At 44.9% G+C, this 26,062-nt stretch overlaps 1 protein-coding gene across 2 annotated transcripts; it reads right to left on the reverse strand.

Annotated features, from left to right (window-relative positions):
* Nucleotides 1-102: 102 nt before the first annotated feature.
* lnx1 (ligand of numb-protein X 1) lies at nt 103-26,062 on the reverse strand. 2 transcript variants are annotated; one of them, XM_022203033.2, is made up of 10 exons: nt 25,283-26,062; nt 14,009-14,256; nt 11,269-11,424; nt 9,078-9,286; nt 8,568-8,996; nt 6,474-6,608; nt 3,471-3,648; nt 2,135-2,381; nt 1,275-1,433; nt 103-1,154 (listed from the first exon to the last, which is right to left on the reverse strand). In XM_022203033.2, exons 1-10 carry the CDS (start codon nt 25,372-25,374, stop codon nt 1,019-1,021), a joined length of 1,989 nt encoding a protein of 662 aa, XP_022058725.1. In that variant the 5' UTR covers nt 25,375-26,062; the 3' UTR covers nt 103-1,018. The 2 variants fall into 2 exon arrangements, with proteins under 2 accessions (XP_022058725.1, XP_022058724.1); XM_022203032.2 differs by having other exon boundaries at nt 14,003-14,256.

The following is a 26,062-nucleotide window of genomic DNA, read 5'->3' on the forward strand; positions in this document are numbered from 1 at the left end:
GTTGTATTGCTTGTCACATTGCTGTTTAGCTGAGTTGAAGTAAGGCTTGTGCATGAAGCTGTCCCAGTGAACCGTGCCTGTAATCAGTTTCTCACACTGATCTCATTTTCAAATGACTTTATTGATCATTTAACCAAATGTACCATCAGATATACTACACAGGCCGAAGTGTGACAGACAGAACCACAGCAGATGAACCTCAGACCATCCACTGATACACAGAAACTAAGTCAGTTTGTTTTTTTTCTTAAAAGTAAGAAAATTAGTAAGGCCTCCACAATGTCACCTAATTAAATATTATTTTTTAACATGTTATGAACACATTGATCCTTTATTTTTTTCTTATATTTTCTTGCCAGTGGTTTGATAATTTAGCCATAGCTTCTGAAATAACAGAAAAAAACCTCACAGACTACTACTCGGCAAAGTGTTCTCAGGTCAACGGATGAAGATGACAACCACTGTCAGTACAAACAGAATAAAGCCTACGTTTAAAGGCCATACGACAAACAAACAAAAAAAAAACATATTACAAGTGCTTGGATCAGTACTTTTTTAGACACCCAACATTTACAGTAAAGAAATGTGTGTCCAGCTTAACGCATATCGTAATATACAGTATAACTACTGGAATTGGCAACGTGTTGTGTCTCCTCTCGATCCTCTCACCCCCACTGGCTGGATGCTGTTCCAGAGAATGACCATGTCCTCTAAACAGAAAACGCCCAACATCCGTGTTAGAAGTGGCTCAGGCCTGGATCCTCCCAGTTCAGCGTTCTCATGAGGGGCAAGTTAACCACTGGTCACAATCCAGTCTCATCTCTGTCCCCCCTTCAAACTCCTGGCAAAGTCTCAGCTGTCCAAGTCTCAGCTGTCCATCAGAAGTGAGATATCCAAACAGCTACAGAACTATTCTAAGCTTCTCCCACACACCAAGCTCGAGGTGGTCAGCCAGTCCAAAGCTTCCACATTCCTCGGTCAGTGCCACTAAAGCAGCGCTGGATCGCTTGGAGCACTGCTACAGCAGGCTGCCCGGCCACGAGACGATGGTCAGGGTGATTCTGCCCCGGAGCTCCTTCAGGAGGCGAACCAAAGCTGTGTGGGTCATTCCCCAAGTGCTCTTCCCGTTCACCTCGAGCAGGATGTCCCCACACCTACAGGGAGAGAGGGCCATTAAAAATAAGCATATTTCACCTGCTTAACCGAGATTGTGTTTTGAAACTGGTCTGAAACATTTTGTTCAGAGGCAAAAGTGATATACACTGGCTGAATACCTTATCCTGCCGTCATTGTAGGCTGGTGTCCCCTCCACGATGGACCGGATAAAAAAGGATTGATTGCAGTTGACCTCCTCCTGACCTCCCACAATACTGAAGCCCAGGCTGCCTGAAGTGCTCCGCCGCAGGACAATGTCTTTGCAGCAGTAGAGATGCCTGCATCAGCCAACAGGGAGATTAGAGACACTAATCTCTCAACTGCATCTTTAAATTACATATACTGTATATCTACACTGAGTACGTGTGCAGGAGCCAGACTGCGGAGCTGAGTCCCGCTCAGAAGACCTGGCTGCTTTTTTAATGAAGGTGTGATTTCTCACTTCCCTGAAGATGTGAGGCAGTGAGAGTAGTTGGACTTCTATATCAGCCTCGTACAGACAGCCCACAGCTAAATGAAAATTACATTCAAATCCTTTCAGCTGCCCCAGCGGCCGAGGCTGCATTTTCACGGTGAATCAGTACTTGGTTTCAACTCCTAATCAATTCACTGTTATGGAAGAAACACAGTTGTATTTTTTCTTATTTAATGAAAGCAGGAGCAGCAGTTGTTTATTGCTATCAGCACACCACTGTCTTCCTGAAAACACACTGTAGTGTAAAAATAAATTCCCACACTACAATCACAGAGAAAGTTTTAATTCTAGGAAGTTTTGCTGATATAGTAGTGGGGAATATTTAGGCGTAAAACTTAGTTTTAAAAGTATAATGAGCCTTCCCAGCTGGCGGTGTCAAAATTTCCCTTGGCACCAGCTGGCAGAGGTCAAAAGGACTGGAGCTGGGGGTGTAAATTATATTAGGCTCAGAAAAAGTATAAAAGGGGAGATGGAGTGGATGAAGAGGCAACAGTGGAGGCTCACCTGGGTAGCTGCAGCCATGACACCCACAGTGGGGAGTAATCGTCATTGGGCACCGGACTCTTGGTGCTATCTGTGGGCGATGGTGTGAGACAAGGTGGCAGCGTGCACTCTTGCAGGCTTTCATCCGGAGGACGCATCTCCAAGACCTTGAGCACAACGGGAGAGGAGGTGTTCTTCAAGTTGGCCACGGCTTCACCTCGCGTCACCCCCGTCAAGTCCATCCCGTTCACGTTTAACAAAATGTCACCTGCGGGGGAAGAAGTGGACAGCACGGCTCATTCTCTGCCCTGGGTTGCTGCCCTGATAATAGCTTTTTAAAAGCACACATTACAGGGACTCATCATCTGCCTATTTAATATTCATCAACCTCTGTGCTGGAACACAAAGGGATGCAAACCGAGCGCCACCTGTGCTTTAAAAAGCCTCCCAGTGATGAAAGTGGTGCAAAGATAAATAGACAGCACGGTCCAGCTTGCTAGTAAGCAACTCAAAGGACACATTTGCCCTGCGAGGATATTCAAATTAATACTCCATTACAATACACAAACATGCTTCATAACCACACAAACAGAGACAGCTGCTGCTGCTGTGTCCCCCATGAATACAGTAATGTGCACCTTGAACCATGGACAGGACAGCAGACTCAATTCACTTCTGCTTTCATGAAGTCTTTATTCGAGTTACGGCCCACCACAACATTTCTCTTGCTCCTCTCATAAACAGAGCTTCAGTCAGGTGGGGATTGAGTGTAATGATGGGCTTAATATGGTTCTGTTTTAAGATGGATATGCTGGAATCAGCAGTTGGGGAGAAAATCTCTCATTCCCCTGCCTTCCACTGCATTATAGAAGATCAAGACTGCTGCAATAACACTGTGTGAATCTCCATGTTTTGGTCCTGCAGACCTGACAGATTTCATAAAACAAAATAATTAAGTACTTTAAGAGATTTTCCTCTTGAACACAGTCAGTCCTGAGCGCTGCTATGCTAATGTTTGTGTTTTTTATTTAAGTGCATTAGAGTTAATTTGCAGGGCACTGAACCACAGCACCACCATACTTTGCTGCTCGATGAATAACCTTCATAACGAAACACGAGTTTTAAGTGTTCATCAATCACCCCCGTGTTATATACAGAGTAGTCATCACCAAAGCCAAATCCACAACAGTCTGCCTGCATTAATGCATCACTGATTTGCACAACAGTAACAATACAAAGCTAATCCGCTAAATGAGCAATAATTCCACACAAACACTGAACATTACACTCATTGTACCAAAAGATAAGGGCAATGTTGTGATAATTACATCATTAGGTGATTAGACTTTCATTTTACCTTTACGGATGGAGCCTTCTTGTCCCACCACTCCATCAGCGTCCACGTTCGTGACGTAAATGGGGAGGTCCCACCCTCGGCTGGACATGCCGCCCGCCACCGTCATACCCAGGGAATCATACGGCTCCTTACTTAGAGTAACTGTCTTCTCATAGCATGCAGGCTTCTGACAAGAGTCCTTCACAGGGGACAGAGAAAGAGTGGTTGAAGTGGAGTGTACATTAATAATAGATTTTAAAAGAAACGGGGCTGGATTTTTTAACATGTTTTTATGCCCCGCTGCCATGTCATACATTCATAGCTAAAGCTATCATCGTAGTGTCTCCGGTGTCTTTTTGGTGTATCCACATCCTTAATGCCACATTAACTCCAAACATGGTATGAACTTACACCAAGGGCACCTTCTGAAGATTTAATAATTTAATTAGATCTTGGAGTAGCACATTTGCATAATAATGACCGTTTTCTGTGAGACTTGCGATAATGTTAGGAGAAGTCACATGAATGCCACCCATGCTGTGCTACGGGAACAAGAGCCCAATAACACAGACATAGTTAATAGCAAATTGATGAATGACCTCATTAGCATGACTGCTAATGTATAATATATGGTGGTTATTAGGGTAGGACATCAAGGCAGCTCAAGTGCCTCCTCATTCTGTGTCCATGTTCAATACTGAGAAACTGATTTATTCACAGACGTCGTGATGTGCCATTTGGTGTGGTGAACGAGGCAGTGTGTGGGATAAAGTGAGTGAGATTTTATTTATGGTGAGCTTGTTTGTGAGTCAGATGAGGGAGAGCGAAGTAGTAATGAATAACACATGGACACATTGAGGTTGATGGGATGTAGCTTGTGCTGCTTCGCTAATGTGCTGCATTCACACATTTCTGCTGCGCTCACAGCGGGAGATCACTCGCAGTCACATGAGTGACCTCGGGGCACAGCACTGACTGTAGCTCTGTGAAAACTGTCCACATTCACCTCCCCCCTACATAATACACTGTGTGGAAAATGTGGGTTGTACACTGATGCAGTAGGTGGTGACTTTACATGTTATCTGGTGATCTTCAGGGATTCTTGCAGTATTTATATAAATATATTACCAGGTTTAGGGCTTATTTACTTCAGCATTATAGACTGTTTGTCAGAAATAAGTAATTGTGAAACTTGAACACACTCAATGTTAGACAAACTAAACTGTTGTGCATAGTCATCCCCATTAGATTTTTTTTTTACATTGAATGTATATAAAGATGGACATGATCTGCGATGCCACTTATAGGCTTTCTAAACAGGTTTAGAAGCTCAGTTTCATTGCTCCGGCCTTTGGCGTATTTGCATTGTCTGACTCCTCCTAACTCCCTAATGATACAAAAATGGGCAAAGAGGTGGAGCATGACTGGAGCTGAAGATGCAAATGTCTCTGGGACACAAACTGTCCTGTGATGGAACCAACCCGTCGCTCAAACCTGTCATGTATTTAATTATGCATAACTTTAAGCCTTTAAAATATTGAAAAGGCTTAGTTATATAAAAAGCTCCCCCATATAGTCGTCTTGAACTGGGAAATTAGCAGTGGAGACCTAAAATATTTTTTGCACCAGACTGCAAGGGTATTTATTTCTGCTGTAAAGTTGGTAATTGTAATATGGGGGTCTATGGGAATTTACTGGCTTTCAGAGGGACCCTCCAGTGGCCATTTGGGGAACTGCAGTTTCTGGCATTTCTGGTTTGGCTTCATTTCTCAGTCCTGGAGGTTACTGTTTGCTTTTGTTTCCCTGTTTCTAGTTTTTATTCTAAACTAAGCCAACAGGCTGATGGCTATAGTGGCATGTGTACTATTATTAAATAATACATCATGGTCATTCTTCCAACTTTTTTGTAAGAAAGCAAAAAAGTGTGTTTTTTGGAAGTTTTTTTTTCCCTTTTTTATTGGATCGGTGCAGTGAAGACAGACAGGAAAGGAGGGACAAGAGTGGAGGGAAGACATGTAGCAAAGGGCCATGAGCTATCCGGGCGCCCCAAAAATGTGTTTTCTAAAATGCTATTTTTTTCTTCTACATCCATACATCCATCCATACTGTATATCCATCCATTATCTACACTGTTCAAGCCTCACTAGGGTCACGGGGGTGCTGGAGTCTATCCTAGCTGAGTTAGGGTGAAGGCAGGGACACCCTGGACAAGTCACCGTCGCAGGAACACACATACAGACAAACAATCACACTGGAATTCACACCTACGGACAATGTAGAGATTACCATTTAACCTGAGCATGTTTTTGGACTGTGGGAGGAAAGTGGAACACCTGGAGAAAACTCACGCATGCACAGGGAGAATATGGAAACTCCATGCAGAAACATCCCGGGAAGGCAAGGATGCGAACCAGGGATTTTCTAGCTGCAGGGCCAAAGTGCTAACCACCAAGCCAATGTGCAGCCCTCTACAGGATATTTAGCTCAAAATTATTAGTGCCCTGAAAGGAGATAAGAGTCATTTTTAGGGGTAATGACTGTCTGGCACTTGAACCACATCTGAAATCAGACTCGAGTCTAAAAATTCAGCTTCTCTAATCAGAATTTGGAGAGGGCGTGTCAAGTTGATCATTATAGAAAACTGAACATCCTGTTCTGCTTTCACCTTGGCTCTTTGTGAGAGCAAGAGAAACAACAACTACATTCAGTAAGGAGCTGGGTAAAATCTTTTGGGGAAGGATTGGTGGATGAAAACTAAATCCTGTGGGGTACGGAGATGTTTTCCACAAGCCAAAAAATAGATGGCTGACAATTTTGTGAGAGGAGAAGAGTTTCCCAGTGCACCCCTCGGATGACATCTCAGCTTTGATGGGAGAATAATACCTCCATGGATCATTTGCACCTGAAAGGGAATATTTATCATGGAAAGGGGAGACGGAGGAACAAAGCTCTTCTCTGTCTATCAGAGCTGTTCTTGCCTCTTGTCTCTTGTGCATACAGTATGTGTCTGTATGAGCTGCTCACCAGCAGTGTTTGCTCTATATCCACAGGGGAATACGGTGGGGGACCATCCATGGCCCACGGAGCTTCTTGTAGGATGTCTGGGGTGGGCAGGCAGATCTGACGAGACACGATGAAGTGGACACGCTCCTCACTCGCCTTAAAAATAAAACAACAGAAAGTTTTGACATGAGTTTCAAACGATAGTAAAGTAATAGTTTAGAAAGTTTTATTCACTTTCTGGCCAAGACAAGAATATCGATACCACTCTCACGTCTGTGCTACATAAAGTGTATAGCAACAGACAGCGGCTACTTAGTTGGGTTCCCCAAATATCAGCCTGGCTGATTACTGAATCTGATGTTCAGCTTTACTGCAAACAAGAATATTTGATGTAATAAATTTAACTGGTCAGAGTATGTTGACCTCTGTCTATATGTAGGCATCGCTCTGTGATCTCAGTCAATGTCCTGCCCACAGCACTACCTGACTGGCTACACATCACAAGTAATAGCCACAACAAAGCAGAGTTGAAAGGTTTCTGTACATCAGTAAAACATAATTTTCAACAAAATTTTGACACCACAGATATACAGATTTTCATTTTTACTGCAAATACACTCCTAATTTCGATACGTGCTTTTGGCCTACAATATCAATAAATGGTTTCTATGAGGCTTTCTGTTAAGTGAAATGTATAGCACTTCCAAATACTGATAATCAGTCGTCTTGGTTATTGTTAACCATATTGGTACGGCTTTGAAAAAACAAACAAACAAAACAAAAAAACAACAACCAACAGTCAGCCCCTCCTTGTAAGTTTTAGGACAAAAATCACAAGTTGGTGAATCCACATCAAAAGCTAAAATCCATGAACAATGAGTTCTAGTCATTGATTAAACCCCCAACTATACCTCTATGAATCAAAGTTACATATTTAGGAGTTTATTTTCCATGAAAATAATTCTCTGACTTCACACACTCTGTCTTCTGGCATATAAAAAACACCATATGGATGAGTAACAATGTTTAAAAAAATATTTTTTATACCACAGATAGTCTTTAATGAGTTAGGTTTGGTGGTTTTAAGTAGGTGGATTTTTTTTTAACCTTCAGACACACCCGAACCAGTGATTTTACCATATTCAGTCTTGATGCTAAACTAAGCAAATAACAGACAGATAACAGATTTAAGAGACAGATATGAAAGTGACATCAAGCCTATCATCACACAGTCTGAACACTATAAAATGTCCACAGAATTTCATTTTTGATGCTTATTGTTAATAAAAACAAAGCAACAACCATCATATAATGTAATTTCCAATGCTGTGAACATTCCAAGTAGAATTTCAACATTGGGACAAATACCTTATTCTGATTGGTGAGATAACGAGTAATGGGAGAAGTATTTTTCATTTACTGCCACATTGTAGTAACCTGTTGTCGTCTTTCTGTAATTGAAACTCTTACTTCTGCACTCCAGCTACAGTCATTCACACATTCACATCCAAGTTGTCTAATAGCCACACAGCCTGGCTGACTGCATCCCTCTCACCGCTCTCTCATTCTTCAGAGATTCCCGCTGGTCTCTCTAGCACAGAGCTGAGTCCTGAATTAGCCAGTCCAACCCATTATTGCCTTAATTGGACTAATTTAATTTCTTCCCCGCTTGTTCTTAATCTCTGACAGAAAGTGCCTGCTCTGAGAGGCCATCTTGGCTCCACCAAGGCCCAAAAGAGCCGGTCAGACTGCACAGACAGGAACTGCGAACCCAGAAACCCTGCGCAATCACCCACAAACACAATACAATTAACCACTATTAACCAAAAACACACAATCATTGACTGGCATCAGCCAGGAACCAGAGGCAGCCACATGGCCTGGTCCATCAGAGAGTCACCACAATTAAATACTATTAACTGCAGCGAGTGCAGACACAACAGCACAGCACAACACAATTAGCCTGAATCACCACAATTATCTTTAATACCTCAGGGACTCAGTAAGAGCAGTTGTTTATGGTCTGTAGCAACATGTGGACACATTTGTCACAACTGTGAACTGTCCGTATTATGCTAATGCCTGCTGTTTTTCCTTTAGCCCCTGCTGACTGACCTGAATAAGCAGTGCAGCGTGTTCGGGCGCTCCATAGCGTAGATCGTGCCCGTTGATGGCCAGCACGCGGTCGGCTACGCACAACTGTCCATCACGTGCCGCCAGCCCCCCCTCCAGCAAGTGAAAGATGTAGACGCCGTGCTCCTCTGGCCGCCGCACCAGCTTGATGCCCAGCTGTTCCTCTGGAGTGCTTTTATTCAGGACCACGTGGATGCTGTCGTCTCTCATGGGATGGTGGGGCAGGCCGTGAGACAGGTGGCCGCTGGCGATGTCGAGGCCGTGTCCGTGGCCATGCTGGTGGCCGTGTGAGTGCGAGCGGTATCGATGGCGCTGTTCTCTGAGAACTGTTAGCCGGAGGAGTTGGCAGGGTTGTTTGAGGGTTGCCACGGCGAAGCAGTGGGGTACGTTGCTGATGTCGATGCCATTTACCTGAAAGGGAAATGGAAATGCAGTTTAAAATTGGACTTAAAACTTTGAATGCTTCTTGCTGCTTTGCGAAACTGATTTTACCTTCAGAATCATGTCCCCAGGCAGCAAGCGTCCATCTCGGGCTATGACGCCTTCTCTATAGATATCCTGGATGAGGATGCGAACCAAAGGGGTCTCGCTACCGCCGACGATGCTGATGGCCAGCGGATCGGACGGATCGTCCCGCGTGATCTTAATACTGGTAACCTCACCGTCAGGGATCAGGTGATGCAGCTGAGGAAGAGGCAGCACTGGAGAGAAGATGTTGGAAAAGAAAAAGGCTGAGTTTAGTTCTACTGGACAAGAAAAAACTTGAGAAACAGCCAAATAAAACAGGAGAGGAAGTGGGAGAAAGAGAGAGAGCGGTAGAAGAGTGGTAGACCATGGTGGAGAGGTTCAGCAGTGGAACCAGCTGTCTCTACTCCCCCAGGTTACTAAAACAAACTTGTACAAGCCAAGAGGGAAAATTTCCTTGGCTGATTATCCTGCACGATGTTTGTATCATTAGTCACATACATCTGTAGCAAGTATGCTTGGGAAAACCCTCAATTTCAAATTTCCACAAAGTCATTACTTGGGTGGGGATGTAAGAAAAGTTCGAATACACACAAGCTTCGCACACAGTCCAACCACCACAATGTGAAGATGTTTATTGAAAAAGGCTTACATCCTCTAGTTTTTATTGAAAAAAATCGGTCCAAGATGCTCAAAGGATGTCACAAAAGTATGATTTCAAAAAATTTCAACTTGTAGAAGATCTCAACACTCGATCAGCTGAACCAATATGCAGGATTCCGCTGTAACAAAGAATGCAGAACTTTCTCCTCACATAAACCTCAACATTTCAAAGGTAAATGTACTTTTCTGCAAGTTTTATCACATTCTAGTGTCCCCTCCCCTCAAGCTCACTGGTGAATTCCACTCAACAGCAGAACGGCATCCTGAAGGTGGACCATGTGGAGGTGGGTGGGGATCTTTTGTGCCTGTTTTGGCTGACAACCTTGGCCAATTACTGACAGAGAGGATGCGTTTCTCGTCTTATTTTCTTTTTCTTCGGTTATGAAGAATGTTTCCCTCTCCTCTTATTCCTCAGTGGACTGTCTCTCCCTCTGTGTCTCCAGCTCTGTAGGCTCGGCTGCTACTCTACTCGACGCTGCACTTTCTCCATTCCAAAGTCAATATTTTGTCTTTATCGCAGCAGATTGCTTCAAGGGTGGAGAGCACATATACAGAGACCTGCAGCTATTATGTAACCCTTCTTTCTCTCCATCACACACCCTTTCAACCTCTGTCTCACTTCATCCCATCATTGCTCCTTTTTTTTCACCCACTCCTCAGTCCACGGGGACATTGTCATGTCTTTATTTCTTCATTTCCATTGCATTTCTTCCCCTGTATCCACTCTTACCTCCATCTGTTCTGTATGGGTCTATTCCTACTTCACTCTTCCATCCTCCCCGTCTATCTTTGTCTCTCCAGCGGCAGGCGATGAATATTTAATCTATTCTCTCAGCCTCCTCAGTGATGGCCTCAGAGAATAATCTAGTCCCCGATCATTCGTCATCCTTCATTTTTACGCAATGCCACGTTCCTCCTCCTCTTCCCATAACGCTGCAGCTTTACTTCAACATTATGCTCCATTATGGTTTACTATACATTCCACCATTTTACCATTACAAGGGTCAGGCTGTGGATATTGCATTAAGTATCCCTAGAGTACATTTTCTTTACTATATAACATATTATGGATTCACCATGTCAAGAACATTGCGTACCCTGAGGCCTGTTCCATCAAGTTGGTGCAAACCTGAAGGTAAGGAGGTGAGGAGGAAGGGATGTAGTGTTATTGGACAAGAAGACAAAGAAGGGGAAGACTGGTAGGACGACGACGAGGTAGTAGAGATGAACAGGAGGCGTAGAAGGGATGGACAACGTCATCTGGCACATCTCCAATGACCTCTGGTATCCCATCCCGATCCAAAGTGCCTCAGGCTACACTCTCCCTCCTGATCTGTCTTGTAGTGATGCACCAGTGGACTTATGCAATCTGCAGCTGAATTATTAAAGAAACATATGCTGCTGTTATGCTTTGGGCTCCCAGCCATGTCATCCTCCTAGTTCAGCTGAGGGAACATCGCAAATATGCACATTTGGAAATGCACACGCCCGTTGAGCTCTCTCTTCAGGGACCTTAAAGAATCAAAAAGATAGTTACAAAGCCTTTGCCCCATACCTTCTTGTGGCACACTGGAATTCCTGGCGTTGTCTCGCTCCTCGGACGTCTCGTTGCTGACTGCATTGCCACTCTTGGTCCTCCGAAGAACGCTGAAGGCCCGGTTCAACCTCCTGAAGGAGCGGCTTCTCACTGAAGAACGGTCAAAGTTTCTGACTGCAGAGAGGACAGGGGAGAAAGAGAGGACTTTTATAGAATGCCTCAGCATCAAACATGCCCAGACATGTCTGAATGTGGCTGCTCACAGCCAATCCAAAGCCTCCTCATGAAAAACATAAACAGATGTGTGTTCTCCTGTTGCTTTGGACCCTAGTGTGAACATGAAATACCAGGAAGTCCAGTTTAAATAGTACTCAACGGTTTCAAAAGGTTTCTTGATGTGTAAACAATACATTGTGAGCTATGAAAGAAGATTGTACAACTGTGACTGTTTATAGTGATCAGTTTCTCCTTGTTTATGATTATGAGATTAACAGTATAATTCCAAGTGTATTTGAATGGTTAGAACAGTGCGTTGCATTAAAGATAAACTACTGTGTTTATGACCACTCATAAAGGGGCCTTTTCACTCTTTCCTGTTTGATGGATGGTCAGGTAGCTGTGGAAATACTGTCCCAGCTCACTTTTCCAATGTCAGATTGAGGGGGTTACTTTATGAAACTGTCAATCTACCTTCTTCCCGTTAATGACCAGCTGCATGGAGGTGATCAAGGAGGCAGGCATTGAACTTTTCTTGTTAGCTCTCTGAGTTGCACTACTATTTGTGGAACTTTTCATGACAACAACTAAGTGCCACAGTAAGAATGTTCTCTGGTGAGACTTTCTGAGACTTTGAGTGTGGCCATTTGGCACAACTATAAACCCTTTTGAACATCAGTCAAGTACAAAGACTCACATTCTCAACATGATACACACTCCTGCTGCGCAGTTAATATTATTCAGCCAAGCAGCAGTTGGATTTGAAGATGTACCCAAGAAGGGAAAAGGCAGGGTAAAAGAAGGCTATTAGTAATCAAAAAATGAAGAAGTGCCAATGCAGATCCTGATATCTAAACTCAGGGCATCAGCTGATATAAAGCCCAGTGTACTTTAAATGTTCATCAGGACTGTGAGGATACATAGAGTGTATATTTTTGCAAAACACCCATCCATTCATCCAATATCTATACACTGCTTAATCCGGATTAGGGTCATGGGGGTGCGGGGGTCTATCCCAGCTGACTTATTGCGAAGGCTGGGGACACCCTGGACAGAATAGAATAGAATAGAATCACTTTATTCATCCCTGAAGGGGAACTCAGTATGAAAATTCAATGCAGGTCACCAGTCTATCACAGGGCTTCATATACAGACAAACAATCACACTTGCATTCACACATACAGACAATTTAGAATTACCAGTTAACCTCAGCATGTTTTTGGATCGTGGGAAAAAGCCGGAGTACCCAGGGAAAACCCACGCATACCCAAGTGTAAACATGCTCTTGTTTATTTGTAAGAAAATACAGGCACCTTTAAAGCATAAAAGTAGACCCAGGTTCAGTATAGATCTTTGCCAGATGACCCTGTGTGCTAGAACACCCACCATGTTACTGCATTAGTCTTACTAAAATGGATAAAGAGTCTGCTTTTTTTTTGCCTTCCACTACCCTTTTCCTCCACGTTTTCTTTGTTCAGCAACTTTCAACAAGCTCAAATAATGCATCTTTTTTTGAGCAAGGAGAAGCAAGTTTCAACCGGTGGCTCTTTAATTAATAAACCCAATCCGTGCAGAGTACAGTTGCACAGTTGCGTAACTGCAGCAGTGATGTAACCAACCGTGGACTCTGGTGACTATGTCCAAAGAGACCTTCCCAAAGAGACTCTTGTCTGGTACTTTGCTTTTCTTAGAGGAAGACAGACAGGCTACAGGAGGCTGCAGTGGAGAGGCAGCAGCGCCTGCCTGGCTGCTCTGAGCACAGGCCAGAGAGCCTCTGCAGCACCCCTCCCTCCCTCTGCGGGCCCAGGGAGATGCAAGGGCTCCTGACAGCCACATTATTCTTTAAAAGCGCCAGCCGCTTCTGGAGCTGACAGCTTGTTCAGCAGTAGTGGTGATCGTGGCGGTGGTGGTGGGCGCTCAGCCGGCCGGGCCCGAAGTGCTGGTGCAGCGTCATTTGGTGTCCCCACTGCCTGTACACTTACTTTTAGCGTAGGACTGGAATAGCAGAGAGGAACAGTGCTTCCTGGTTGCACAGGTGAGAGAAACGTAGGAAGCGCTGCGATCACGTCATTGGGCATTAACACGCACTTGCATTGGCTATATTTAACCTACGTCTCCTTCCATTTCTCCTTGACTACATAATGTGCCTGCCCTCGCAGTGACTTTCTCTCTCTGTATTTCTCTACTGTTTCCCACGAAGAGAGATTTTATGGATTGGTGTAAAAAACAAGGCAGTAGAGCTAATTGGTTAATAGGATTTCTATCACAGACCATTAGGCAGAACAAAGACTGTATTTGAGGTTGAATGAGTAGTGAGGTTGTATGTTGTGAGGCTGTAGGTGTAATGTATGTCTGAGCACAGATCACTGGCATCTGGTTTTGACTGGGCGACTACGTAACTGACAGGAAAGCTCTCTCCTCTCTATTGATTTTCAGTCTGTCATTCAGGCCAACATACTCCTTCTGTTCAGATAACGTCATGCAGGGCTGAACATGACCACACACAAACACACAAACGTCCGTTCGCCCACTCACACTCACTCTTCTTGCTGCTGCTGCGAGCCGCCAGGCTGGTCGTGCTGCCCGACTGGCTGTTGTCCTCCATGCTGGGGTCGAAGGCCGGGTTGACCAGGCCGGGTTCGTCTGACAGGAGGGCCACAGCGGCGGAGGTGGGGCCATCATTGGGCAGTGTGGCGATGGTGAGCTCTGACGTGCTGTCGGTGCATTCACCCTCCTGCGAACGTCGCTTCCTGTCCGCCGAGAGCCCATAGTGAGAAGCGCCTTTACACCTGCAGGCACGCAAAACAAAAAGGTCAGCCTCAACTCGGACTACAGATTAGGTTCAATTAATACTGTTGATGAAGTGGAGACACTGATGATGAGTTGCAGCAATGAACTAAATGCTGAAGCAGTCAGAGTGAAAGTCAACAAATTCATGCTAACAACCAAAGAAAAGGTCAGATTCTCGAGACTAATGCAAGCAGATTTCAGCAGCTCCTCCAGCCTGAGGCTTTCTGCACACTGACCTCTATCTTCCTCATTGGGACCGCCTCACACAAAGACTGCTTATCTGACCTTAACACTCAAACAGCACCTCTTTAAGATACCACACTGCCTGTACAATAAGCCACAACAACAGATGCGATGGCAGGATGCTCTCACTTAGAATTCACAAGGTAGCACTCGGAGAATGTCATAAGTACTCTCACAAAGGAAAAAAAAATCTTTCTCCTGCTTGCACACCTTCTCTGTGACAATATCTGTAATCACATGTAGGTTTTTCTGTTTTGCTCTCAGTGTGAGCATCCCTGACAGATGATTGAATCCAAATGGAAGAAAGCAGCCGTTAGTGAGGAGGGAGGGCGGGCAGCTGACACAACATTTGAATATAGAGATTGCTCGAATGTTGCTTTTCTGAAAAACAAACCTTATTCCTAAGTTCCAGATGTCTTCGCACTATCAATAATACCACAACTGCAACACATTTCCACAATCTCTCTCGTACACAGACAAAATCGTGCGGATATTATGCTACACGCCATAAAAGGCTTTTCACACTGACAATATTAAATTGGGAATGTTTGTGTGTGAATTAAAGATATCCCTACAGAGCAGGGTATTATATTGTTGGAGAATTTTCCTCCATCTGTAAGCCATAAAGACTTTGAGCTGACGCTTCATCAGAGGCAGGAATAACTCTGGCTTGTCTCTCTGGCTGTCTCTGCGGAGCCATCAGCACAAACATTAACTGGGTTTTAATGAGCTGGATCAAACCCAGGGTCCGCTTCAACGGTAGCTCAGAAAAACAAGAGGAGCGGCATCCATTCTCCTGTGCCGCGAGGTCTTGAGCGGAGGATATGGAGCCAAAAAGGAGCGGTTACGTAAGAAGCAAGGTAAAATGGTGGACATCATATCAGAGACACGGAGAAACAGGATTACACTCCGATGAACCGCTGGAGCACAGGGAGGCCTTTGGCCCCCTCAGGGCAGCACATTACTACGAGCAGCATTTTGTCTCAATAACAGAGCTGTCTGAGTGGGTCATGCACTCTGTCTACATTTCACAAGAAAAATCATTTCATCCTGAAGTGGGTTCTACATCTCACTTGTAGCCACGAGTCAGACTCCTGGTCAGATACAACACTGCACAAAGCTTAAGTGTCTATTGATTTCGATCTGTGAACCCTATGACGTCACACTGCCATACGCTGCATGTGTGTGTGTGTACCTGTGTGGGCAGTGCCACTGTGAGTTATTCTTGTTCTTTCAGTTAGTAAATTGAATGCTATCAAGCATGTCCATGCAGCAACATACCACTTAACTGAGTGAAGTGGCTGCATAGAGCAATATTTCACTCGGCAGCAGAGCAGAAGGCAGCGCTGCAGTCTGAGGGGGCAGAAGCTTTCCTCGTGTCTCTCACTGTCAATTAGAAGAATTAAAGCTGAACACAGTTTTACAACACCACTGGGACACGCCACACTGTGAACAGAAACTCCCCAAACCAAAACCTGTGTGCACAAATATACATGGAATGTGTACATGTGTGCAGGTTCATATGGGCCATTTTCCACTGCAGGGACTTGTGGGCCGTTGTAGGGTGGACCAGACTTTTGTGTATGTTCTGACCCCAAGCCCTGATGAGAATCCACAGGGGCGGTCCCAGTAGATTCTCTTTCAGGGCTATTTTCAGTGGAGCAAAAAGTACCTCTTCCAGGGTAGGTATTTCTGAACAGCCCTGGAAATCTGTGTGCAGATATCAATGTTGTTTGGTTAAAGTTGAAAAGGACAACAAGTCAAGACAACAAACCTTAAATCGTTTGATTTATGACATGCTTAAAGAACTGGAGTTGCATCTCATAAATATTATTTGCCGTTGTTTTGGTGCATTCTGAGTTAATGTTACAGTTAAAGCTGCTGGGTCCTACATCGCTACTTCATGCCTGCAGTTGCCTATAGACACCTGGTGCAATATGCGATTCTCCTGATTTAGTCCATTTCGTTAGCCTAGCCGCGCTAGACAACCCACGGCAACGAATTTAATTCACTGCCAGGGTGGGTCTAGTTACCCTCCATAAGGCTCGAGGCTGGATTCTCCTAAAACTGGCCGGACAGATCACCATGAAGTGTAGAGTCAGAAGGCGGGCGTAACGAAGTGACAACAGAGGCGTGACGATTCTGACAGAAACAACCAGCGCACAATAAACAGTTATCTTTCGACTCGGCTTTGGCCACAGCCCTTAAAGATTTGAAGCTAAAATTCAACTTGAAAGATAAACAAAGGACGGCACTTAAGTGTTTCATTGAGAAGAAAGACGTATTTGGACTTATGCCGACGGGATATGGCAAATCCTTAATATACCAGTTGGCTCCGCTGGTTGGGAAGCTAATGGGACTTAGCCACAATCCGCCGGTGCTCTCGGAACTACGTCAGCCTATTCGTTGCGTTGATTGGTTGTATACCTACCCAATTGCTGCAGAGGGATTTGATAGACAACCTTTTAGCCCGCCTCCCTCCCTGTCGAGCTTCCCTAGACCCTTGTGCCGTCAGAAACATGGGTGTAGCATGGCTAGGCTACCATTTCGTAGCATACTGCCCTATTTTTTAAACTTGTTTTTACTGGCAAATTGTCAAAATATTGCAGAACACGATGTTATTTTATGGCTTAAATGCATATTTTAGATGCTTTGCTATTGTCAACTGGCCAGATAGGTTGACTAATATTTCCAAGAAGCACAGTAAATACAGCTTTAGCCATTGGCTCATCTGTTAGTGTTCCTTTAGGGATGGCAGTGCTGGGCAGATGGTTGCTCGGAGGTCATCTGTTGTTCAGTCCAGCACTTTCTGCCTTGATTGAAATATTCCCTTATCACAGGAAACATGCCTTCTCATTTACAAAAACAAGTAGATAAAATTATTTGCCTGCAACAATCAATATTATGGCTTCAGACTCTCAATTAGAGCTGCACAATGTACTGTTTCAGCATCAACACAGCGCTGTGTGCATGAACAGCGATCACGTGGCATAAAGCGAATATACTCAAACATGTCGTGCAACGAATATTGTTTGTTCCTGATACAGAAAGAAGCTTGCACAGTTCTGATTTTCTGTGACTAATCTACAAGAGAAATCTGCTAATAGAACATGATTTACTCTGATTTAGGGCTTCTTGGAGTGGCTGAGCTTTTCACATTTTTTTATTTTTTTTACCAGATAGAGCGTTAGTTGACATTCAGGCTCCTTGTGTGCACAGCAAAATGAACAACAAACAGGAAAGAAACACTGAAAAGAAAGATTTGTTTGCTAAAAGAAATGCAAAGTCAGTTCTATAAAAAAAATTTTTTCGATTACAGAAATGACAAAAACAGGCACTCTGTCAGCAGTGCCTTCCATTTGTTGTCGCTACACCACTTGGCCATTTGAAGCAGCATCACAAAGCTCTGAATGACAAGTACAAAGCCACATCTGAAGGCCAAACAAAGCAAAAAAAAAAATTATGAAAGATTGTGCCAGTGCTACACCTTATAAAAAAAGGTTCCAAATGTGTTTTTTTCAGCTTTTTTTAGAATTATTTTTCATTTTCTATGTAGATCACTTTAATCATTTGGGAAAGGTTATTTCTTTCCAAATGTACTTATTCAAATCATGTGGTGAAAAATAACGCATTGTTTGACATTGCAATTTATCTTAGTCCTACTCTCAATCAAACTATCGTGATTATTTCACTGCACTCTATAATAAAAACAGATACAAGGATCTAAGAGTGACAGAGATTCCTGCTTTAATTATGCTGCTGTGGGCATCGCTGTGTAACAATCTGCTCTTTAACTTTAATTCCTCCTGGCTGATGTTAATATCTTCTATATATAGATTCACTCCCTGCCAAAGCTCTGTGTAGCAGCACTGATTGTCCTGTAGTTTCTGACTGATACATTTGCTCCCTTTCTTCTTGGACATAAACCACCATCCAGCGCTGACTATATGGAACTGAAGACTGAGACAACATTCCCCTGTTTCACCACCAGCAGTGGAAAATGGAAAACCACAGTCAGTCAGTGGAGATGGGCAAATACAGATGAATACAGGTTCATTCAGCTACATACATTTTTATAGACCACCCAAATCATAGAAAAACGTCTGTCTAAGTAGTAATGAATGCACACAGATTTTAAGTGTGTGTGTGAGCAGCTGTGAGTACGGAAGATCTTAAGCAGTTCATTTCTTGTTCTGTGATTCCAAGGCTTGGATAAAGATGATAAAAACCAAAAGAAGAAACATATTTAGAGCCGTTGCCGCTACAAGGAACAAAAGATACAAGTTGCATTTTATGATAAGCAACAGAAACATAAAGCGAGCCATTGTTTGGTGTGCGACTCGTTTATGAGAAGCCTTTGTCTCCTGTTAATTAAAATCTCCTTCCTCCAGGGGATCAGAGTTGCCTTAAAACTATAACCATATCTCTGCTGCTTTAACAGTTTTAATGTCTGAGCTTGGATGTTAAAGACTGAGTGTGCGCTGTGTGAGGTTAGAGGCAGGGGAGCATGACAGAAAGCCCTTGTCTTTCTCACCGGGGTGGTCCTGGAGCTCTAGAGCCAAGGTAAGTGAGCCAATTAAGTCCACACTGTAGAGGTGAGGCATCCATATAGATGCACTTCTATTTTTTTCTTTTTCTCATAAACAAACATCCTTTTCAGTATAATGATGGAACTTTGAGTGCTTATGCAAAGCAATTCTAATGCGCCATTTTTGAGGGGATGATCACTGAGCTTAGAGGGGGCTCATTAGCACTGCAGTATCCTTGTCTCGGTCAGTCTCAGTTATCACATCATCTCTTTAAACCTCGGGATCTGTGGCGAGATAAAGACGGAAGACACCAAAACATCCTCGGCGCTCATCCTCTCCCGCTCCCTTACAGTCCCCCTCTCCATCCCCTCCTCCTCCACTCTCTCCAGCACACTAACAATTACCCATGATGCTTTCGGATGACTTGGTGGTCGTAACGATGCCGCCCTGGCCGCGACACAAACAGCCCTGTTCTTGTGATGTGAAATAAACACCAGCTCACAACTCATCAAAGCCCGTGAGATTCTCCAATCCTCTTTAGGGTTGAGTGGATTATCCTTCCTAACCCAAATACGCTCTCCGCTCCCTGACTGCCACGGACAATCGTGTTGGGCCACACTCCGCATGCAGCGCAAATTACCTCAGCCGAGGTGACAATTCCAGGTCAGATACAGAAACACAGTGTAATCATGCAAATGGTTTGGACTCTGAAGCACGGTTTATTCACAAATTCCCTTCACATCTGTCACACCTGACCTGCGTGCGACCCACAATTTGACTGGTTGCCTACTTAAGTCGCGTCTCTCTCTTCGTTTTGCATTTCTGAAAGCAGCAGGCCTTTGTTCCTGATGACTCCAGCAGCTGACTTTCTGATGCTCTTGAAAATATACCCGCGACACCTGACACGAAAGAAACCCAAGAGAAAAGCAGAGAATCTCGGGTTTGCACTGTGAGCCTGGAGGTAGCCTGCAGGTTTTTTTTCTCACAGAGGAATGTGTGGAATACGACAAGTGTGCGGGGGTGTGTGTGATATATGGAGGGTTTCTTTGCCACGTTAAAAAAAAAAAAGTGACAGCATGTGTTCTGCGTGGAGTTTATTCTTAGAGCAGTAATGAACATGGGGATGCATTTGACGACGTATCCTTTGCAGGTTTAGAGCTCACTTGGATCTGCCACACTGAGCGCTAAAAAAAGACTTTGCCCAATTGCCTGTGGACAGAGAACAAAACAAGACTTCTATTTCTGTTTTTCATACTTTTGGTAAGAAAAGCATCTGTCCAAGGATGCTCTCTATCTGTTTGTCGTCACTTGCATAATAAAGGAAAACAGTGACAGAAAAACAATCTTTAAAATCCACTAATTCGGTCTGGCCGTGCTAAACATCTAATCCAGCTTATTCAGGGAGGGAAAGCTGTCGGTCTCTAACAGCTTTTGGCTGAGACTCAAGCATAACTTCTTTGAAAAGAGGCTGAGCAGAAAAAGAGGATACAGGACTCAAGGGAAGCACCTGTGGCCCTAATACACACACAACAGCCAAACAAGAATACTGGTGCAGTATGAGGAGGGGCAGTGGCCATTAATTGAATTTATGTTGATAAAGGCTTGAATTGAATACCTCTCCTTGATTAGATCAGTAGATCAATTACTCCTTTACCACGCGCTTGGGCCACAAGCCAAATACATAAAGTCAAGTAAGTTTGGTTGGGAGGGAATAGACAGAATGATAGATAGATACATAGAGCAGCAGAGCGACATAAAGACAGAGTAATCCAGTTAATGATGAACTAGGGGAGTGTTAATCAGAGTGTGTGCTGGTGTGTTGATTAGATCCGCCTGCTGTGAGGGGTAATCCCATCTGCTGCATGAGGAGGGCGTGAGGCCACAGCTACTGGGGACACTCTCTGCCGTGGGTGGAAACTTCAGCTAAGCTTGTTTTCCAAAGACAGATCTGCGTAATTGAAGTAGGAGGCGAGGTTCTGCTGGGCGCGACTTCTCAGCGCCTTTGAAGATGAATGCGTGCTTAAAACAAAAAGTGAACGCGGAGCGGCAGCAGATAAATCCCGTCTTTGTTGTTTGAACTCTCCATTGTGCTCCCTTGTGCAAAGCCAGCAGTGGCTGGGCAGGTTTGGCGTGCTCATTGCATCTCGGTGTTTATGAGCGCGGAGCAGAACGGGCCTCCCAGCCAGCACGGTGTCAGTCGAGTCAGCCTGTTAGAAACGGCCCAAACTCTGAGTCATGGTTTTTCGGCCAATCAATACGCGCGATCATCAGTCGAGCCTTGACCCCATGATCAGGGTGGAAGAATATTTATGTAGCATTTACTTTGTCAGTGTCTGGTTTCAACCTACAGGGCCATCTCACACTCCTTTTGTCAACACAGAAGAAGAGCAGAGGAAGTAGTGGAGCTGATTTATTCTCTGCTCCCTGGCTGAGCTGGATCTCCGCTTACTAATGCACCTTACGTATGTCCACCTCAACAGTGGCTGTTTTCCAGCCCTGCAGTGAAATACTACGTGTGCACTTCTCTCACAGAAGTGCAAACAACTCCAACAGTAATCCCCTCCACGCTACAGTACATGATCATAGAGAATCCCCACCAGGCTGCTGTTCCATATTACTCTTGGCACCGTTTAGCCTATATTCCTCACTCTTTGCCACACTAGCCCTTGGCAGTGTCCTGGTTTCTCTACCTCCACGTGCCATGGTACAACTGCCTGAAACACAGCCAGCGCTGGTCAGCCCAGCCCAAAGCCCTGGCACTCAGTAGGGCACTGTTCACGTGAGAGATTAACTCTCCACATTGCTCTGCTCTCTGCTGTCAGCTACACTCTGCTGGCTCTCGGCTCGGCAGGCCACTCGTGTGGAACCCCTCCTACAGATAGATTAGCTTGCTGCGGACAGGAGGTGGCAGAAAATATTCCATGTTAAACTCACCAAGCCTCAAAACCCGTAAACAACAGCGGGACTCTGAACCAGCAAACGGCAAAGGTTAACAGACACCCATTCTCACAATGCGCCGACCTACGGTGATACGGCTAAGAAAGTAGGACGCTTGATGTAAATGATTCAGCACAGATGCAAAGGTGTGCTGCACTGCAGAAACAAACAACGTTTTTCAATCTTGTAAAATGCTTTTCTCATGAAACTCTCTTCAAACCGTATCTGAATGCTGACAATAATACCTGTTCACCTGACTAGTTTACTGTCTTTTTGCTTGAACAGAGACACATCCTTGGTCCAGTAAACACTCTGACCTGGTACTTACTTTTCTTCATGAATAAATGAATGCATACATATTTCATCTGTTCTTTTGTGACTGCATATTTACACATGAATAGTGCACGCTCCAATTATACCGGGTGTTTCGGTGCACATTTGTTGACTGATGCATTTTGGTTTGCTTTGTTTTGCATGCATGTTTGCTTGTGTGTGTCCTCTACATGTGTCCTTGCCCCAGCCTGCTTTCATGTTTGATTGCGGTGTTGCTTGTCGAGTTTGTCTAGCCATGCATTTAAACGCTCCCATGATGGATTCACACCGTAGAATATCATGCAGAGAAATAATTAAGCTGATTTAATGTTATCTCTTTAGGAGAGCTGTGCAAGTTGTTCAGGAGGGTAGGAAGTAGCCTGATTTTTATCTCTCAGCCCCTCTCCCACTGGTCTTAACTGTATTTCAGGCCTGCCAGATACAATGAGACAGGGGGAGCTGCCTGACTACAGAACAGGGATTAATATTTAATCCAAACAAAAGTCTAATTAGTGAAGTCTGCCCCGCACTTGGAGCTGACACGAGGCCGAAGAGAGCACGGCACGGTGCACTGCCTCGGACCCGGTGTAAACAACTGACTGGCATTGTTCGGATTCAGCGAGAGTGCGGCGGCCGGGTGGCTAATCCTGTTAGGATGCGTCCATGCTGAAGATGTCCGGAGCACTGGGAGCGTGCACAGCTCACAGTGATCAAACACCTCTGAGATGAGGGCTGAAAGGACGGAAGCTAAGCTAATCATAGTGTTTAAGACATCTCAGCCCAGGCCCAGAAATGAACGTAGATTAATCATTAATGCTCTACAGCACTGCACTGTGATCATCAGGGATGGCCATGTGGGCTGGGGGAAGGAAAAAAGCAAGGTCTAGTGGTGAGGAGTAAAACACAATCTAGTTGCCCTCCTGTGTGTGCCAGTGCTGCGTTTGTATCGGCAGCTGCTGACAGTTGCACTAACCACATTAAGCGTTTCATCACAGAGAAACATTTACTCTCCCACCTTCAGTTCAGTTACATCTGCAGCCTGCTCATAGCAAGTGTACAAGCCTGTGCACGCATGCTGATGTGTGAGCAAGACAGATTACAGTAACTCTCATTTTTCCCCCCCACGCAATATAAGATCATCGTAGTAATCACATGAATTGAAAGACACTGGAAAAGAAAGAAGGGAGGGAGAGCGGAGAGAGGAGAAAGCAGGCTGAGGCGGTCGTCGCACAGGAGGAGCTGGAGGCTGCTCCTGTCAACAGTGTGGATAAAGACAAATGGTGTGCCACTGCTCTCTAGCCAGGCAGAAAAACACCACGTCCGCGTTTGTCTGCTCCTGGTTTCTCTCTCTGTCATGTCATAATCAGCAAAAAACGGAAAAAAAGGGAGAAAAAAAAGACACCTAGACTGTCCGACGCAGGCTGTCAATATTTCTCATGTAGAGGGCTGAGAGAAATCTGATGATGTTATTTGCAAAAAAACAAGCCCTCATTGAAAGGAGCCACGTACTAGGCGTGCTGGGTGCCATCATCACCATGGCAGCCGTACATATGGCCAGATGGAAAGCAGGCACAGGAAGTGACCTTATACCCTCCTGTCTCCTCTCATCTCCCCTCTCCGCTGCACTGCTCGTCCACTTCATTTCCATCTTTTCTACGTGTGCCCAAATTGCAAGGATCTCATCTTTCCACCTTTTCCTCTTATAACCCATTCAGTTCATCTACCTACTCCCCTTCCTTCGCTTTCTTTCCCCCCGTCTTTGGCACCCATCGCTGGGGCTCTCGGTGTCTGCAGGAGCTGGAGCCCCACTCAGTGCAGAGAGAGCACACAATGAAATGAGGGGATTTGCAAGGCGCTCCATTGTTCCGTATATTCATGCCGTATAATGGGACATTTCCGTCAGACTGGAGAAAAGGAGCAGTAGCCCAGCTTGGGGATCAGAAAAGCTCTGGCTTCACACGGAGCTGCTGAATGTAGTCAACATTAACTCCCACACAATGAGAGTCTGGGGGCCAATACAGAGCACCGAGAACAGTTCAGAAGGAAGAGGGCCAAGAACAGAAATCTTGTGACGTAAAGTGTTGTGTAAAAAAACTGATTCCAACACTTAGTCAGTTGCTCAGTAAGTAGAATTTTTGATGACTCAATTTTGATTTTTATCGATTCTCAAGCAAAAAAAACGCCAAAACTTTTCTCAAGTTTATAACATTCATATAAAATTAGAAATATTAAGACGTCATCAAGAGCTCTCAGAAATTGTGGGCATTTCTTGCTATTGTTGACATCTTTTAGGCTCAATAATTGCAAAAAAAAAAAACATACTCACACACACATCAAAGGTGCATTTCCGTGGTGAGGTTTCCATTTTTGCTAGACATTGAAATTTAATGTTGCATAAACACGCACCAACAGGTGTATGACCTATTTTAAGAACAAATATTAAACACAACGAAGACTCTGTGCACATAAACAGCGTCTATTTAACAGATGTGATCCGAGAGCCTGCCATGAATTTTTAATACTGAGGTGAAACTATTCCAGAAACAAACCCACTGTAGTTACTATCCGGCGAGGCTCAATACACAGTTGTTTAAAGTCCACAACTGTGCACAACATTTTGCTCCAATCAATACAGCGGTCACACATGCTGCTAAAGAGAGGGAGAGATGTCATGCTGCAGTGCCGCTCTGAAGCATCCCAACTGTCCTGGACAGCATAAAGCCCTACCTGCCGGCTCTGCTGCATCCCAGAGCCCACAGCAGCCAGCGAGCAAAGCATGGGGAAGCAACCGAAACAACACAGAGGACCACTCTGACTCTTCAGGTAGCGGCGGTCTGAATGTAAACATTGAAAGTCACACACGAACACGCATAGACACACCAACGAATGGCTGCGAAAAGTGAAAGAAATGCACAGTTAAACACATTCACGTGGCGTGTTGATGGGAAGAGGGGGTGACGCTGGGTGAGACGGATGCAGGAGGTGGCTGAGTGTTTGTACTCACAGTTCTGAATAGAGGATGTGCAGGTTGCCCAAATTGTCTGTGTAGTTGGCCGGGCTGAGCCAGGGCAGAACCAGCAGCAACAGAGCCTTCATGGTCAACGCTCAGCTCTTTTTCCTCTCTTTCCCCCCACCTCTTTATCTCCTCTCTGAACTGTAACTCTCCTCTTCCTCCCCTCCTCCTCCTCCCCCTCCTCCACCTCCAATTCTCCTAGCCTGGCCGTGCTGACCCCCGTCTCCCTCCCCTCCTTCCTTCCTTGCCTGTCTTCCCTTAGTCCAGAGGCGCTCTCAGATCTGAATTAATCCTTCACTTCCTACCTTTTCAGCCTGTTCTCTCTCTGTTTTCTCGTCCCCCTCTCTCTGCTCTCTTTCTCCCTCCTTCTCTACACTTGTGCCTGTGTGAGTCTCTTCCCTTCTCGCCTCAGGCTGGCCGCCTGGTCATCTCAGCTGCAGAGGCAAACGGGCCAGTTGCCAGAGGTTGAAGAAGGAGCGGAGGAGGAGGAGGAAGCAGCAGCAGCAGCAGAAGCAGGTGCAGAGGAGAAGTCCCGTTGTGGCACAGGAAGAAGAGGAGAAAGTGCAAGAAGAAGAGGAAGGAGACCCATGCAAAGGTGGCACATTTGGAATACAATTTGAGATGTGCAGCCCCTTAATCTGCTCCGGGCACTGGCGAGTTGTAAGAGGATTTGCACTCGTATGTGTGTGTGTGCATGTCTGTCCGCCTCTGTGAGTGTGCGCGTGTGTGTGTGTACGCGCGAGTGTATGTCAGGGAGAACAGCGCAGCCTG

Source organism: Acanthochromis polyacanthus, chromosome 4, assembly GCF_021347895.1.
Source record: "Acanthochromis polyacanthus isolate Apoly-LR-REF ecotype Palm Island chromosome 4, KAUST_Apoly_ChrSc, whole genome shotgun sequence".
Classification (NCBI taxonomy): Eukaryota; Metazoa; Chordata; class Actinopteri; family Pomacentridae; genus Acanthochromis; species Acanthochromis polyacanthus.

Coding starts and splice junctions, on each gene's coding strand:
- lnx1 (XM_022203032.2), bottom strand. CDS start 25,374: ATGAAGGCTCTGTTGCTGCTGGTTCTGCCCTGGCTCAGCCCGGCCAAC. Junction 8,997..9,077: donor CTGGGGACATGATTCTGAAG/GTAAAATCAGTT, acceptor TTTCCCTTTCAG/GTAAATGGCATCGACATCAG. Junction 1,434..2,134: donor TCATGGCTGCAGCTACCCAG/GTGAGCCTCCAC, acceptor TGGCTGATGCAG/GCATCTCTACTGCTGCAAAG.